Source organism: Marmota marmota, unplaced genomic scaffold (genome assembly GCF_001458135.2).
Source record: "Marmota marmota marmota unplaced genomic scaffold, marMar, whole genome shotgun sequence".
In the NCBI taxonomy this organism is placed as follows: Eukaryota; Metazoa; Chordata; class Mammalia; order Rodentia; family Sciuridae; genus Marmota; species Marmota marmota.
This window is the reverse complement of record NW_026000082.1, coordinates 34,709,688-34,726,822: the sequence shown is the minus strand read 5'-3', so window position 1 is coordinate 34,726,822 and position 17,135 is coordinate 34,709,688. Positions and strand designations below refer to the sequence as shown.

At 54.4% G+C, this 17,135-nt stretch overlaps 1 protein-coding gene across 2 annotated transcripts in view; it reads right to left on the bottom strand.

Moving 5' to 3' along the window:
* Window positions 1-341: 341 nt before the first annotated feature.
* Slc9a1 (solute carrier family 9 member A1) overlaps window positions 342-17,135 on the bottom strand; it is a 56,922-nt gene continuing 40,128 nt past the window's right edge. For both annotated transcript variants that reach the window (XM_015485437.2, XM_048816041.1), the window contains exons 2-12: window positions 13,110-13,570; window positions 10,238-10,488; window positions 8,751-8,968; window positions 7,377-7,579; window positions 5,214-5,303; window positions 4,687-4,757; window positions 4,390-4,563; window positions 4,021-4,135; window positions 3,737-3,838; window positions 2,867-2,939; window positions 342-2,125 (exon numbers count right to left, since the gene is read on the bottom strand). In XM_015485437.2, the coding sequence (XP_015340923.1) occupies window positions 1,788-2,125; window positions 2,867-2,939; window positions 3,737-3,838; window positions 4,021-4,135; window positions 4,390-4,563; window positions 4,687-4,757; window positions 5,214-5,303; window positions 7,377-7,579; window positions 8,751-8,968; window positions 10,238-10,488; window positions 13,110-13,570 (2,096 nt within the window). In that variant the 3' untranslated portion in view covers window positions 342-1,787. The remainder of the gene's footprint in view (window positions 2,126-2,866; window positions 2,940-3,736; window positions 3,839-4,020; window positions 4,136-4,389; window positions 4,564-4,686; window positions 4,758-5,213; window positions 5,304-7,376; window positions 7,580-8,750; window positions 8,969-10,237; window positions 10,489-13,109; window positions 13,571-17,135) is intronic.

Genomic DNA, 17,135 nt, shown 5'->3' with positions numbered 1-17,135 from the left:
GGTTACATTGGTGCCTGCATCAATCTTCTAGGATGTCACATAATCGGGAGAGTCCTCTTCATCCACCCCTCCCCAGCCTTTTATTCATGCCACACGCACTGGGATTTTCCACGGCTGTGTCAATGTTGATGAGCGCTGCTCCTCCATGCTAGGCCAAGGCCGCCCAAGGGCAAGCACATCCTGCTCATGCTGCTGTATCTCTGGGGCCTGGCACATAGAAATGACCACACCAGCAGCTGATGGTGGCTAAGCACTTCTGTGCCAGCCTTTGAGCCAAGTACCTTAGGTCCTCCTCTCTCCTGAAATCCCTCACCCCCAGGAAGCAGCCCTGGACTCTTATCAAAAACTCACATTGATTTATTAGAATATGAAAAAGGTTCAGTTTCTTCTATACAGGCGGCAGAGCTGCAGCAGCTGTGGTGGCTTTGTACATGGTTGTCGACGTCATTTTGCATGGTGACTCCTGCTCCAGACAGCATTTGCATGGAGAGGAGATGGACAGATGGGCCGAGCACCCGTGGCCCTGTCCCCTGGGAGAGGGTGCTCTGACTATTGCACAATCCTGGGGGAGGGGGTGCCCAGTGGGAGTGCAGACACCCATAGACCTGGGCCCAGCCATGGTGGCAGTGGGGGGTCGGGAGTATGTGCCTATGAGCAAAGGCCTCTGGGGGCCTAGGACTCTGTCTATCCCAGCAGCCCCAACCAGGTGGGAGAACTTCAGGGGAGACCTTCTCCCCAGGCTGGACTCCACAGCAAGCTGAGTGGACATAGGAGAGGTTCCTGGGGACAGGCCAAGAGCAAGACAGGCACCAGGAGGCCCCACGCCTGTGAGGCTGGAGAATCATGATAGGGTCATGGTTGGGGCCACGTCTAAAATCAGAACCTTGGTTGAGAGTCAAGAGCCCAGCAGGCAGGAGACAGGTTTTGGAGTGTAGGAGAGACATGGGAATATGAGGGGGAACTCTCTGGAGCAGGAGGAGGGGTGAGAGGGGCAGATCCCTGACTGTCCAGGGGTTTTCAGATGCTCTAAAAAAAGGAGTACCTCTGTGCAAATAGAATGGTGTGTGGAAGTGTGAACAAACAACAAAAAATGGCAGCACTTTCTGAAATCCTAGACAGTTCCTCCCTAGGCAGCAGCCCCAGAAAGCCTAATGGTCCCCATCAGATGACTCCAAAGAGCCTCAGCTCCAGTCAGAGAAGCTCAGACCTTCCCCCAGCCTGCAGTTCTGAGTGAGGACAGTTCAGGTGGTGGGCCAGGGTGACATAGCTGGCAGGAGTAGGGTGGGACTGTTGATCCCTCCCCCAGCCACATGTCTGTTCCCCTGGCATCTCCTGATAAAGGAGGGCCTGGCCAAGGGCAAGGGAGGCCTCAGCTCCTTCCTTTCCTGGGTAGAACCACAGTGGAGCCAGAGGCTCTTTGGTTAGAAATGAAGATTTGTCTGAAGGAGGTGATGTAGTGGAGCGAGGAGCCTTGTGGCCTGGGAGACTAGTGGCCTTATGGTCCTGGTCTAGGTATGGGGGAGCCTGGATCTGGAGAAGGGGCGGGGCCTGCCTCACCACCCAGCAGTTCTGCCAAATGATTGGGAAGACAGTTCCAATGGGAGGGGGACGCTTCCCAGGAGGCAGGGGGAAGCCGTGCTGCTGTGGGGGCTGTGGGCCCAGCTGCCATGCGGCGGGGGAAGGGGCAAGGCCAATCCAGGTCAGGAAGGGTGAGGGGAGCCCTCAGCTCCCCCAGCCCTGCTCTGGTGGGAGAGTCTGTGGGATGGGCGCTGCCCCTGGCCCTGGTGCTACTGCCCCTTGGGGATGAAGGGCTCCCCCTCCCCAGGCTCAGGGTGGGGGCCTGGGTCACTAAGGCAGCGCTGTATCCTCTGGGAGTTGGGGCTGTCACTTGGCCCAGGGGTGAAGACATCATCAGTGCCTGGGGATGAAGGCTCTTTGGTCCGCATCATAATGACCCCGTCCTCATCCTCATCCTCCTCAGTCAACCTTGCTGGATCCCGGTTCAGCCCCAAGATCTTGCCCTTCAGCTCTTCATTCACCAGGTCCACAGACTCAGGAGACTGTGGGGAGGCAGGGTCAATGGTGATGACAGGCAAGTCGGCCTTTGGCTCGTAGGCCAGTGGGTCTGGGAACCAAGAGCAAGATACAAGGCACCGTCAGAGAGTTGCTGATCTGACAGAGAACAGTCAGGATAAGCTGGGCAGTTGGGCAGGAGGGAGCCGGATGGCACCCGAGGCTGGTGGTTCCTCATGAGGTGCTTTCCTGTGCTTGCACTGGGACCCACATTGGCACTCTGGTTCTGCCCCTCTGCCCTGCCCAGCATGTGCTGCACTGCAAGAAGGGCTCCCCCAGCCTGAGTTAGTAACCCCCAGAGCCCCCATGAGTGCAGCCATCCTGTTGCCTCAGAACTCTATACAGGCTGATTGACAGTTCCATCCCCAGCTTCTCTTCCCTCAGACTGTTCTTTTAGATCAGGGTCTCCCATAGTCTCTCCACAGGTCAAGAATTAAGCCTCCCTCCCAAGTCATGGCCCATCCCAGAGGCCTAGGCCTATAAAGAGTTCTGCCCTCTTCCGCCACGTGGGCTCAAGGCCTGGATCTGCTCCAGCTCTTGTCACAGTCCTCACTGTGAGCGGCCTCTGGAGCATCTTTGTGTTTGCGAATAAAAGTAGGGCCATCCTGCCTGCTCCGCCCACCCCCAGCCCCGCCTGACGTAGATATAGCTGATGGCTCGGAAAGAGGCAAGGTCAGCAAGGAGGAAGCCTCTCCTCCCAACTGGCTCCCAGATGCCTGTTCCTGCTGGAACCTCAGCATCAGGAGGTGATAGTGCAAAGCAACCAGCTGAAGGCCTCTCTCTAGGCCCTTACCTGAGCCGATGCGGGCCCGTGACATGGTAGGCGAGTCCAGCTTGTGGGCCGGCACCGTCAGATAGTTGTTGATCTGACAGAGAGAGCAGTCAGGGTAAGCTGGGCAGCTGGGCAGGAGGGAGCCGGATGGCACCTGAGGCTGGTGGTTCCTCATGAGACTCCTTCCTGTGCTTGCACTAGGACCCACACTGGCACTCTGGGGGCTCTTGGGAGCTTATTCCCCTAGGTGATTCCCCTGGGAAGCCTTAAATACTCCTGCCCCTGAGGTTCCAGACCAAAAAGCCAACTTGAAAGGGAACACCTGGGCCCTGGCTGGCTCCCAGGCATCTTAAATTTGACATGTCACAACTGAACTTTGGCTCCACCTCCAACTGGTGACCAAGTCTTATTAGTTGTACTTCCTCAGTATCCTTTTTTTTTTTCCCCCCCAAAGCAGGGGACTGGAGATTGAACCTAGGGGCACTTTACCACTGAGCTACACCCCCAGCCCTTTTATTTTGAGGCAGTCTTGCTAAGTTGCTGAGGCTGGTCTTGAACTTATGATCCTCCTACCTCAGCCTCCGGAGTTGCTGGGATTACAGGTGTGCACCACTGCACTGGCTTCCTTAGTGTCCTTTAAACCTACCCACTCCTCTCTCTCTCTCTCCTGCCATGGCCCCAACTCAGGCCACCCTTATGCCCTCCACATATCACTCCCCTGGGATAAAGCTCAAACCCTGACACCAGCAACAAACCCCCTCAAACTCCGCTTAGTTTCTAGAATAGGAATATTTCTTTGGAGAGATCTGGTGAAGCACTAGAATTGTGGGTACAGGAAGAACCCAGATTCTCTGAGGGAGGCAGTGGGGCCAGTTTCAGTCGGGTGCATACCTTCTGCTCCAGCTGCCGGGCCTTCTGTCTCCGGAGCAGCATCTGGTTCCAGGCCTCTTCATAGGGGTCAGCTACCAATGTGTGTCTGTTGTAGGACCGCAGCTGTAGGAGGAACTGACGTTAGGGCAGGCCCCCTGGATGTCCAGGGTTAGGGAGGCTTTGGCTACATGCAGGACAGTGCAGGAGGCTGGGCAGAAACTCTGGAGAGGGTGCCAAGGCACATGCAGGGGAAGGCTGCAGAGGAGACCACAGGGCTGGGCTTCCCGGCTGGGGTAGGCCTTCACCCGCTGCCTGGTCTTCTGCAGGTTGTTCCTCAGGATTTTGCGAATCTCCTCCTCCTTGTCCTTGGACAATGCTGGCAGGATGCGCTCAGTAGGCAGGGACTTGGGGTGGATGTTCCTGGGACAACAGAGCATACATGAGGACCCCATTCTTGTGACCCTAGATTCTACTGGGCTGGGCCAGAAGCAGATCATGCTGGGGATGGCCTGGGTGGGTGGCCAAAGTCTCAGGCTCTTGGTGAGGCCCTGAAGATCTCACACCCTCCCTGACAGGCAACAGAGCACCACTCCCACCAGTTGGTTGCCCCAGGCTGGGCAAGATGGGTCAGTGTGTGGGTATAGACAATGCCCAGATGAGCCATTGGCACTCACTGCATGGAGACGGTGGAGACAGCAGAGGGGATCTTGCCCATGCCCCCACTTTCCACCAGCTCGATGGCCTGTTTCATCTCCATCTTGTGGTAGAAGGCAATGAGCTGGGGTTCCTTGGAGCGCTCACCAGCGATCAGACACTTCTTCACATACTTCTTATTAAATCGGTTGAGCCTGATGGGAGGAGGAGGGAGATGGATGAAGCCAGCTCTTGGGCATGGGGAGATGCCCAGGCCCCGGGAGACCCTTGCTTGCCCCTTCCCGCCCCTCCCCCACCCACCAAAGTCTGTCACCTACTTGTCCTTCCAGTGGTGGTGGCCGTAGTGGCCACAGATGTCCTCGATGCCTGTCAGAAGGTGGTCCAGGAACTGAAATGGGCCCAGGGCCAGGTCAAGCCTTACTACTGGGCTACTTCCCTACCCAGACCTCTGACCAGGCCCCCACTTTCCACCCTGCTTGCAGCCCTGCTCAGCACAGCCTGTAGTTCCAGGAGCAGCCAGGAGGTGGCAACCACCACCCACATCCTGAAGTCCAGTGGCCTGGGTATCTACTGCAAACCCTTACTCCTGGAGTCTGCCCAGCCCCTTCCTGGACCCACCTGAACCCAACACCTACAGCAGGTTTCAACTAGAGGAAGAGATGGCTTCCAGCCACTCACACCACACTTTCCCTATGGCTGAACTCTGACAGGTAGCCCCAAGGGCTGCTGGATCACTCCAGCACTGGGATAAGGGAGGAAGAGGTGAGGGCAGTGGAGGCTTAGCTGCTCCCCAGCTCCTTGAGCTTCCTCCTGCAACCCAGAGTCCAGCCCCAGCTTCTGGTACCTGTGTGTGAATCTCTTCATTAATGGAGCGCTTCGTTTCCTGCTTTTTCTTCACAGCCAACAGGTCTACCAGGGGCCGAATGGTCATGCCCTAGGGAGGCAGGTGGGTATCACACACTCCAGTTCTGCTATCCTGGCAGGGGGCTGTGGAGCATCCCACCTCCCCCAGCCTCCCTGAGATAAGGATGCCTCTGCTCTGAGGTAGGTCCTCAGTCTCCCGGGACCTAGGGTGTTAGGACTCCCCACCTCCACCCCAGCACTTAGATAAAGGCGGGTGCTTGAGGCCTGCTGCTTCCAGGAGACAGTCAGAGGTCTGGCAGCCCACAGCCAAATGACTGGTCATCTAGCTGGGGCCTGGGTTCAAATGTGGGCTCCACCAGACTTGCTCTGCAACCAAGGAGTGAGGGATGGCAGACAGGGGGAACTGGCTGTGCTCTGCCACCCTCACAGGCTACTGGGAGGACCTAGAGATACTAGCAGTGGCTATCTGCATTGCACACTTGCCTGGTGACTATGTCTCCTAAGCATTAGCCCTTTGATACCTATAATAGCCTAAGGGGACAACAATCCTTTCCCTGCCTCCATTTTACAAATAAAGAAACTGAGGCTCAAAAGAGAATAAGCAACTTCCCAAGGTCCTACTGAAGCAATATAGGCAAGACAAACTCAGCAGGGGGCTGGGACTGTGGCTCATGGCAAAGCGCTTGCCTAGCACGTGTGAAGCACTGGGTTCGGGGAGAGAGGAGAGAGAGAGAGGAGAGAGATTGCGTCCATCTACAACTAAGAAAAGATCTAAAAAACAAAATAACAACTCCAGCAGGATGGCTCCAAGAAGGGTCTTCACCCCAATGTGGCCTTCAGTGAAAATGGGCTTGGAACACCATTAGCATGTACAACTACAAAGTCAAGGTGAAACAATACTTTAGTGATAGAAGCAGGGTAAGAGCACAAAAGAGGCAACCCCCTTGCCTCTGTGTGTGTGTGTGTGTGTGTGTGTGTGTGTGTGTTTGGTGCTGGAGTTTGAACTCTGGGACAGGCAAGTGCTCTACCTCTGAGTTACATCCCACCCCTTTTTATTTTGAGGCAGGTTCTTGTTAAGTTACCCAGACTGGCCTGGCACCTAGGATCCTCCTGCCTCAGCCTCCCAAGTAACTGGGGTTATAGACATGTAACACCACACCCAGCCCCTCTTGCTTTTTAAAGGAGAGAAAATATACCCAGCCCCTGGTTTCCCCTGTAATTTTTTCTCTTGAGAAGACAGAGATGTGTCCCATCTAGCACTTCAAAGATCAGTGCCCAGGAAAGACAGGAGGGATGGGAAAGAAATGGAGGCCCAGACAGCATCTCACCTGCCCAAGGCCACTCAAGAGTTATGAAGCAATGTGCACTATCCCAGGCTGGGCTTCCTGGGGACTGTCACTGAAGTATACAGAAACCCCTAACAGGTTGGGCACAGTGGGGCCCACCTGTAATCCCAGCAGCTCTGCAGGCTGAGACAGGAGGATTGCAAGTTCAAACCAGACTCAGTAATTTTGACCCTAAGCAACTTAGTGAGAACCTGTCTCTGAATAAATAATAAAAAGAGCCCAGTACTGAAAAGAAAAAGAAAAGAAGAAAGGAAAGAAGGAAAGAAACCCTAACCAGCACAATGGAAGGATTCTTGGGGAACATCTAGCCTAGACCCTTCACGTCACAAGTGGGGAAACAAGACAAAGATGGGAAGGTCTTTCCCAGGGTCCCACAGCAGCAGAACCAGAGTTGAATCCAGGCTTCCTCCAGTTGCCTGTGCTATGCTGCTTTTCCCACTTTATAGCTGCAGAAACCAAGATTCCAAGATGCTAACTTGCTGAAGGCTGGCGATGGGCTGGGGGTAGAATCCGACCTGGGCCTGCTGACTTGACCCCCACCCCGTCAAGTCCCTCAGTGCAGGAGGCAGCTCTCTGTACACCTTACATTCTGATTAGTCACTTCTCAATGACTCAGTGTCACAGTTTTCACCTTGCAACTGAGGAAACTAAGGCCCAAAAGGGGCAGTGGCTTGCCCAAGGCCACACGGCAAGTTAATGTTGAAGCCTGGACTGGAACCCGTGGCCCCATGTTGAGTAACACACTTTCCTCTTCCCAGAGGAAAGTCAGGGTCCCCAAGGCTGGGCCTGCTCAGCACCTGCACAAAGACGGTGAAGAAGATGACGGTGATGATGGCAGTGAGGAACAGGTCACACATGGGGAAGTGCTTCTTGTCCAGGAGGTAACCCAGGGAGAAGGCAATGGCCCCTCGCAGGCCCCCATAGGCAATGATGAACTGGTCCTTGGGGGTCAGCTTCACGATGCGGAATTTGTTGATGAACCAGGTCAGGCCCAGCACGCCTGCCAGGGAAGGGGAGAGGGGTCAGGGTGTCCCCAGCACCCCCTGGCCCTGCACCAGGGACTTCAGTGCTTACCCAGGAAGCCTCTACCACTAAGCCACCCAGCCCACTCATTTCCTGGGTCCCTCAGCCCAGGCCACTCCAAATCCCTCAATCCAAGAGCTGGATCCTTCAGGGAGTTTCCAGCTGAGTGTGGTTTAGAGACAACACAGAGGCCTCCAGTGGCTGGAGGTCAGGAGAGGGAGAGGGAAAAGATGAAACAAGGCTCATCACAAGTTGATACTTGTTAAGTATGAAGGGCACAGTGGGAATCATTATCCGATTCTCCCTACTTTTCTATGTATTTGACCACAATAAAGTATTATTTTAAAATGCAGACGGGGTCTAACCTCAGTCCATAGAACTAGAATTCCTGGAGAATGAAGATCAGGAACAATAGGGATTTAAAACAGAACCCAAGTCAATGCAACACCCAGCCAGGCTCAGGCACACAGCCCCAGCCCTTATTTCAAGGGAGGTAAGTGAGGTCCAGAGAGGGCCTAGCCACAGAGGTAAGGCACATTTGGCCCATGGGAGTGGAACCCAAGAACTCAAGGCCTGGTCCCCACAGGTGACTTGGGTCTGGCAGCGCAAGGCTGGGGAGCAGCAGACAGCCCTGTAAGTTCTTATGACATTCATGCTGTGACAACCCAACACTTGGCCCAGAGTCACAGACCTGGGTCTGAGGGCCTCAGATCCTCCTTAGAAAACCTAAAGGTTCAGAGTCAGAGTCTCAAAGACCCCTCACTCTGACTCTATTTCCAGGAGTCATTCACTCACTGTGAGCCTGGGCCCATTGTGGCACTGACATTGAAGAAAAGGAATGGGAAAATCCAGGAGCCACCCGGAGCCCCTCCAACACACACACACACACACACCCTCACACTCTGCATCTCACCACCACAGCCCAGTCCCTACTGACACACATACACATAAAAATAACACACACACCCCATAAACCACAGCCCAGCTCCTTCACACAACACCCCCCACAGCCCAGTCCCTATGAACACACACACACACACACACAAACACATACACTCTCCCCCCACTGAACCCCAGGGCCTGGCCCCTCCACACGATACACCACACACACACACTCCTTCCTCCCGTGGCCTGGGCCCATCCCTCACCCAGCACCCGGGCGATGAGGCAGAAGAGCAGGGTGCTGATGACGAAGGTCCAGTTCCAGTGGTGGGAGCCGGCCACAGTGGAGACGCCGAGGAAGATGAAGATGAGGGTCTCGCTGACGCTGCTCCACATCTTCAGGAAGTACTTAATGGTGGTGTGGGACTTGTGGGAGATGTTGGCCTCCACATAGGGGCGCATCACCACTCCAGAGGCGATGAGTCTAGGGTGGGGGGAGAGTGGGGTTCAGGGGTGAGCCGCACCTTCTCAGCACCCTCTGTGGCCTAGGGCACCAGGACGAACAGGTGCCTGTTTACTCAGCAACTGTCAGGGCCAGGCCTTGCACGACTGTTCACACTCAATCCCCGCATGAACCCTCAGGGCTGGGTACACTCTTGCAGTTTTCAGGTGAGGGATATGACTCTCCTGCCCTCGGTCACGCTGTGGCAAGCAGCAGGGCTGAGATGCACACTAGGGTCTGTCCAACTCCAAAGCCTGCACCTTCTCCCCAAGGCCACGCTGCTTCTGCCCAAGGAGAGTCACCAACACACTCCATGGTATCTTGGGTTAACTCCCAACCGTGCATGACCTGTCCCCCTCCTCTCAATGGGTCCCCACAGGGAGCTTTGTTCTAGGCAGTAACCTGAGTCCTCCAAGCCCAGCAACCACAGTGGGCTCTGCTCCTGCTGCCCAGGCCTCCTCCCTACCACCCTGAATCTCCCTGTTCAACTAGGCCTCTGCATTTCCTTTTTTCTTTTTATACCAGGGCTTGAACCCAGGGTCACTTAACCACGGATCTGCATCCCCAACCCTATTTTTGTTTGGAGACAAGGTCACACTAAATTCTTAGTGTCTCACAAAGTTGCTGAGGTTGGTCTGGAACTTGTGCTCCTCCTGCCTCAGGCTCCTGAGTTGTTGGGACTCCAGACGGGCACCACCGAGCTACTTCTGTTTTTCTCCCAGGGAACCCCTGTGCTCCTCACTGCCTCTCCACAGCTCGTTCCCTCCTTCAACATGGAGGCATCCGGACCTCCACCACTCAGGCCTGGTAAGCCCCTGACTGGGGCCACTGAGGGGAGGGGTGCATGAGAGCCTGTGTCCAGCTCCAACTATGGGACTCCCTTTGAAGACACAGGGAGGAAGCGGAGGGCTGAGACATTCCAGGAGTTTGGGCTCAGTGCTCCTGAGGGCAGCCCGGGTCTGCGCTCCTGAACCCTGGGTTAACTGGAACACAGGCTGCTCCTGCCTCATCTACTTCCAGTCAGGAATGCCCTCTCCAGCTTCCTGAATCCCACAGAGCCCACAGAAGTGCTCTTCTTCTAGGAAGCCTCTGATGACCTTGGTCATTTAAATGGCTACCAAGCAGTCCTGGAGCCTGGAGCTTGTGTCTCATGCCTGGAGGCTGGAGGCCGAGTCCTGGGGAGCTCCCTCATGACCCTGCACACTGGTGACTTTGCCTATCAACCTCACAGCCTGCTGTGCCCAGACTCACGCCATGATCCCCGACAGGTGGAAGAGCTCGGCTGACAGGTAGGCCATATAGCTGTAGAGGAAGACGAAGAGCGGCTCGATGACCCGGATGTGGGAGGTGAATCGGGAGGTGAAGGCTGCGATGACCCCGTAGACCACGCCTACAAACACCCCGCCCAGGGCCACCACGAAGAAGCTCAGGAAGCCGAGAACGATGTCCACAATGCCCACGTGGTCATAGTTGGCAAACTCCTCAAAGAGGTGATACAGGACCTGGGGAGGACGTGCAGGCTGGTGGGCAGGAGAGCAGGGTGGGCCCACGGCTCCCTGGGGGTCCACCCGGGGTGATTCCATCCCTTGAGTGGACCATGGCCACAAGAAGCCACATGGTAGCAGAGAAACCCTAGTGCCAACCATGACTAGGGGCCAGAGGGGCCCACAGCATGCCACGCTGGTTCTGAGCCAGAGCCAATCAAACGGCCCTGCTGCTCCCTTGCTGTGTGCACAGGCCCAGCCCTCCATCTCCCTGAGCTTTAGTTTCCCATCTATAAAATGAGCTTGAAATGGGCGGCCATGAGGATTTAGTGAGTTAGTAAAGGTTAAGTGCTGAGAAGTGCCAGTTCACAGGCAGTGTTAGTGGCAACTGGTCTGGTTATGCCTTCTCCCTCACTGTTTGACCTTGCACAAATCTCACTTCTCTCTGGATTTCAGTGTCCCTTTTAGGGCAAAGCAGGGAACAGGATTTCTTTTCTTTTCGGCAGTGGGGATTGAACCCAAGGGTACTTTATACTCAATTATATCCTTTTTATATTGAGACAGGATCTTGCTAAGTTTCTGAGGCTGGCCTCAAACTGATGATCATTCTGGCTTCAGCCTTCTGAGTCGCTGAAATGACAGGCATGTGCCACTGTGCTGGCTCAGAATAGATTTCTCAAGCTCTGAATAGATACCTGGCCAGGCCATACCTGATTTGGACACTCTGGGCAAGACTGAGAAATCTCTATTAACAAGCTCCCCGGGTTCAGATGCTGTGGAATTGGAGGTTCTCTAAGGCATCAGGGAAATAGATGGCCTCTAACACTATTGTTGGATGTGTAAATGGCACTTCATACACTGTAAAGTCCTTTGAACAGTCTTTATCCTAGAGGATACTCAACAACTTCTGAGGAGGCATGCCAAGGAATGAAACTTGAGGCTCAGAGGTGAAACAACAGGCCAGAGGGCCCCAGCCCAGGAGCTGCAGGACTGGGCCCAGGACTCCTTCCCTGATGGCTGTAGGCTGATGCCTCCCCAGGAGGTTCAGCTTTGAAGTTTCACTTTCCTAGGGGCTGGCACAGAGGCTCCCAGGCCCACATGAGCCCGGTTCTATCAGTTCTAGATGGCGCTGCCAGGAACCAGCCAGAGAGTTTACAGGCCTGGTGGGAAGGGGTACAGGGCCTGAGAATCCATGAGAGGGAACTCTCCAAAGCTCTCAGCACCTGCGCAGTGTCTGGAGGCAGGAGATGTGGGACATGGGAAGTGACCTGCACAAGGGCACAGATCTGATGCCAGGCAGCTCAGGAGCAGCCTTATTGTCTGGGAAACAGGACACACACACTCATGCCCAGAGAAAGAAGGGCAGATGTTGGGTACTGGCCAGGTCTCTTGCTGCTTAGACCACAGCTGTCTGGGAGACAGGGTGGGCACCAGCAGCAGATAGGCTTGTCGGTAGGTGCACCCTAGCCCTGGGCTACCTCAGCTCACTCCTGGCCTGTAGGGACTACAGGGCTACAGGGACTAGGGTCCTCATGGTCTACCACCTGGAACAAAGGGGCGAGACATAGAGGGCAAGGTCCTCCTTGCTGTCAGTGGCACACAGAAAGGCAGAGGGGCAGAGTTCCATGCTTGGGCTCTGCTCTAGACTGTGCAGACATGAGCCCTGGCTGCATCACTTATCAGTGAATGTGACCTCTCAGTGCCTGGTTCTTCATCTAGAAAAACTGGGATAATAATAGTGCCAATCTCATGGAGTTACTGTGCAGATCAGAAGAGGCAGTATACATCTAGACAGGCAGCACTTGGACCTCTATTATCACCATCTGCGGTGTTGCTTCCTGAGAGGCTGGGGGCACAGGGAGTGTGTGTGTGTTTTCCTATATGAGCAGTTCCTCTTTGAGGGGTCCAGCTTAGGAGGGGATCATGAATGTGTGCACACACATTCCTGTTTCCTGGGGTGTGAGGAAACTGGCTGGGAGTGTGTGTGAAGTTCCTGAGTTGGGTGCCTATCCTCACTAGACCCTGGGAGAAAATCAATTTTCTTCTATCTAAGGTGAGGTCCAGAGAGGTAGTGTCACTTGCTTAAGGACACATAGCAAGCAAGAGGCTAATCCATTTCACTTATCATCTTCTGCAGGTTTGACCCTTTTCCACAATCTCTACCCCAAAACTCTGCACATAACAAATTCTAACTTAAGTAGCCTATGTAAGAGCTGAAAGGCCCCTTGGAGATGAAATGGGCCGTAAAGAGGAACCTGAGGCACAAGGAAGACAAGCACTTTAGCCAAGATCACATCAAACTATAAGGAGGGAGCACGTTGACCTCATAAGGCAAGAAATCTGGAGTGAGACAGACCTGGTTCAAGCACAAACTGGTTCTATGACATTCTAGCAAGCTATTTAACTTCTTTGAGGCTGTTTCTTCCTCTGTAAAATGAGAACGGTTCAGCTCTCCTCAGGTTGTCCTGAGGATGAAATGAGAGGATCCCTGTCAAAGTGCTCAGCATGGCGCCTGGTGCACAGCAAGCACCAAGTGACTTGGCTGTTTTTAGCATTGGTTTTAGTGGGCGGGAGAGGGACAGGCTCCTGGACCTGGATTGGGGCCTGTGCCCTGTGTGCAGCGCCCCTGGACCCCTCACCACAGTGACGGCGTCATTGAGCAGGGACTCCCCGAAGACAAGGATGTGCAGCAGCTCATTGATGTGGATCTCCTCGAAGACGGCCAGCACGGCCACTGGGTCCACGGCCGAGATGATGCTGCCAAAGAGCAGGGTGTCGAGGAGGCCGATGTTGTTGATCTGCTCACCGCCCACCAGGCACACAGCGTACATGAGGCCGCCCAGGAAGAAGGCGTTCCACAGCGTGCCCACCACGGCGAAGATCAGGATGGTGCCCAGGTTCTCTGTGAACTGCCGCAGCGGCAGGAAGTAGCCCGCGTCCAGGATGATGGGCGGCAGCAGGAAGAGGAAGAAGACGTCTGACTGCAGGAAGGGGGGCTTCTCGCCCACGCCCTTGATCAGGCCCCCCACCAGCAGCCCCACCACGATCAGCAGGCAGCTCTCTGGGACGATGCTGGAGATGGTGGGGATCACATGGAAACCTGCGGGGGGGCGAGAGAACGGGAGGCCGTGGGCTTTCGGGGGAGCCAGAACAGAAGGTTGGGGACAGGGCTGGGGACCAGGAGGGCAGCTGGCGAGAGGTGCTCAGGCTTGGTCTCAGAAGGCCGCTCTGTTAACTCTGAGCCTCGGCTTCCTGGCCTGTAGGATGGAAGGGACAATACCAGCTTCACAGGGTTGCAGTATAAAAGCAGTGACCATGTTTTCAAAGTGCTTTTCTCAGAGGATATTCCCAAGCTTTCTCTGTCACTGTCGTATAATATTAAAAAGCAGAAATTCTGCATGCCTCCAGAAGGCAGTAACAATAAATTGATTACTAAGGTGCCCTGTATCTAAGGCCATAAACTCCTTCTGAACCCATGGCATCTTTCCAGACGGAGAGGCAGACAGACATGAGCTTCACACAAAGAATAGCAATCTAACAATTCTGTCTGAGGGAAGGCGGCGAGTTCTCTGTCATGGAGATATTTAAGCCAAAGGCAAACAATAGAGGGTGAAGTGGCACATAGGAGACAGAAAAAAAGCACAGAAGAATCAAAGAACTTCGGTGCAGGAAGGAACTCAGGGACATTGCAGCCTAGGGTCTGCAAACCCACAGAGCACATGCAGTGAGCTCCAATCCCAGCCTTGCAGGAGGCAGGCATGCTCTCCTTCGAAGGCCAGGTGGCAGCTGGAGACAGGCTCCAAGAAGTCAGCAGGGATCGGTTAGTTTCAGCTTGTGAGATTAATCTGAGTCACTATTCTAAAGCCCAATCCTACCCATTCTAAAGATGGGAAAGCTGAGGCTCAGAAAGAAGAAGGGATTGCTCAAAGTCACAGGGCAAATAAGTAGCGGAACCAAGAGGGAATCCAGGTCTGACCACCAGGCTCCCATCAAACTATATTTCTGAAATTCAAGTTCTCCTAGCCTTCTGTCCCATGAAGACTCCATATGTCCCTTTGCCCGGGACCCACCAACCATTCCCCCAAGCTGGTCCTAGCAGCACATGTTACTTTTTTGTGGTCCATCTTGGGGTCCAAACCCAGATCTCAGAGGTAGTAAAAATCCCCACCAGAAAGGGCCTCTCTCAATGCCAGGTTTGTCCAGAGCTTCAAATTCCCTGAGTTATTTGGTTTTATTTGACTGTTTTGTTTTGGGGTAGGGTGGTGGGTGAAGAAGACCTGGGCATCCATCTGCATGTAGGGTCCTCTAACCCCCAGGGCCCGCTTGGTCAACTGAGGGTATGACCCTCCTGTGCTCAAGGAGAAAGCTCACTCCCTCCCCTTCATAGCCAGGAACCTCTGAGCAGGCAGATTTCCTATCTGCTCATTATTATTTGCCCAGGACTGAGGACACAGTAGATGTTGAACAAATATCTGCTGATTTGAAAATGCAGATTCAAATCACATGATTCCAGAGAACCTGTCTAGCCAGGCCTCTGTTCTCACTGCCCTGAGTTCCTTGGGAAGGAGGGGGAATTGAAGTCCCTGCTCCTCTCAGTCACTGAGCAGGTAATGCTAACACAGCCACAAGTCAAGGCTCAACTGAAAACACTACCCAGGCCCAGCACCCCAGCATGGTGCCAAGTTCCCAGGAGACACTCAGAATGTGCTGGGAAAAGATATGTCTCCATCCTAGGTTGGGAGGGGACCTCAAAACTACCTTGTGCATTTTCTTCATTTCAAAACAGACCTAATCAAAAGTCATCCTTTGTGTTGAAAGTCCCCCAGTCTTTAAAGTCCACTGATAACACCCAGAGTTCAGCCAGCTGATACACAGGGGAGGGCTAGGTCACGCTGGTCCCAGTCTGTCTTGCTGTACAGGGTAAAGCCCAAATGTTCAGCACTGCCTCTGCCGACCCGTCTTGCCCTGGGTCCCCTTCCTTCTCCCCACAGTCAACCTTACGTTTCAGCCTCGCCGAAGTCCTTGTCATTAGCCCAAATAGCCACATTCTCTTGCCTGCAGACCTCTGCCGAGTTTATTTCCTCTCTCTAGACACCTTTCCTGCACCTCCACCCCTCCTGTGTGGCTGGCACCATGTGCTGGTGACTTCTCTGCCAGAAAGCGTTCTCTGACCACCCTGGCTGCCCAGGTCAGGGCAAGATTCTTTCCCTGGCACTTTCTTCTCTCATAACTTTCAATGCAATTCACCCAGGTTCCTCTCACCCCAGCACCCACTGAAGCCAGAGAGCCCCAGCAGAAGTAGTGGAGGACCATGGCACCCTACCCACAACATGTGCTGCCCTCAAGGGGAGACAGGAAGGCCTGGGGGTTGCTACAGTTGGATCTTAAATGTCCCTTAAAGGCCCATGTTTTAAAGGGTGGCACTATTGAGAGGTGGAGAAATCTTTAAGAGGTAGGGCCCAGAGGAAGCCTAGGTCATGGGGGTCTGCCCCAAAGGGGACTGTGGAACCCCCAGTCCTCTCCTTGTTTTCTATTCCCTGGCTGGTGATCGAAGTGGTTTTTCTCTGCCATGTGTTCCTGCCATGATGTCACAGGCCTAAAGCAAGGGCCAATCAATCATGGACTAAAACCTCCAAAACTGTGAGTCAAAACAAACATTTTCTCTTTATAAGTTGATTATCTCAGGTATTTCATTATAATGACAGAAAGCTGACTGATATGGGGCTTAGGGGAGTAGTTCCTGCAGGCACAGGCCAGAGACCAGCTTTCCCAGGCCAGAAGTCCTGCTCCAGCCAGCTGACCCTCCTCAAGTCTCCCAGGCTTAGCCCTAGAAGGGGAACCTACAGCTGCCTCAGGAGGAGACAGAGTCTAAAGAGACAGCCCAGGACAGGCAGATGACAGCTTCTAACTCTGCCTAGCAAAGAAAGCTCAGAAAATGCCTCTCACCCCCTGGGCCATCCACAGGTCCAATCCACAGAGCTTTCCTGGCCTAGGAAATACCAGAGAGTGAGCTGGAAGCCCACAGCTCCGGCCTGGGGCCGAGAAGGCGTGTAAACGAAGCCAAGAGCAGAAACACACGGATGCTCATGTTCCTGGAGGTGTCCTACAACCCAGTGCTGTGCCGGGAGCTTGGCAAGTGCCATCCCACTTGGCTCTCACAACAGCCTTGTGGAGTAGGTACTGTCCCCATTTTGCAGAGGACGAAGTGGGCTCCGTGAGGTAGTGTGGCTTCCCGACATCTGCGGGAGGAGCACCACCCCACATTTGGTATCTCAGCCCTGGAGCTGGACGCTAATTAGCCCTCTGCTGAAGCACCAGTATTCTTTCTGAACTGGGCGGGGCTGGGCACTTGGGACAGTGCAGTGGCTCCTCAGGCTCTGCACCTCATAGGAAGCTCATGGGGATAGCCGTGCTTTTCCAGGCCATGGGACTGCCAACCCAAGTAAATAGACAGCTGGCATTCCCACAGGACAGATGAGGAGCTGGAGCTCTGAGAGGAGGCAGGACATTCCCTGCTAGGCCACCCAGGACTGGCTCCCAGACCTCCCGACCAGGAGACAGAGCACTTTCTTCTGCGTAAGCCGGTTCCCAGGGAACTGGGGCTGGAGCCCTGTTCCTGGAGCAGCCTCCTCAGTCTTCTGTTTGGTCCTGCCTCCCAGTGACCA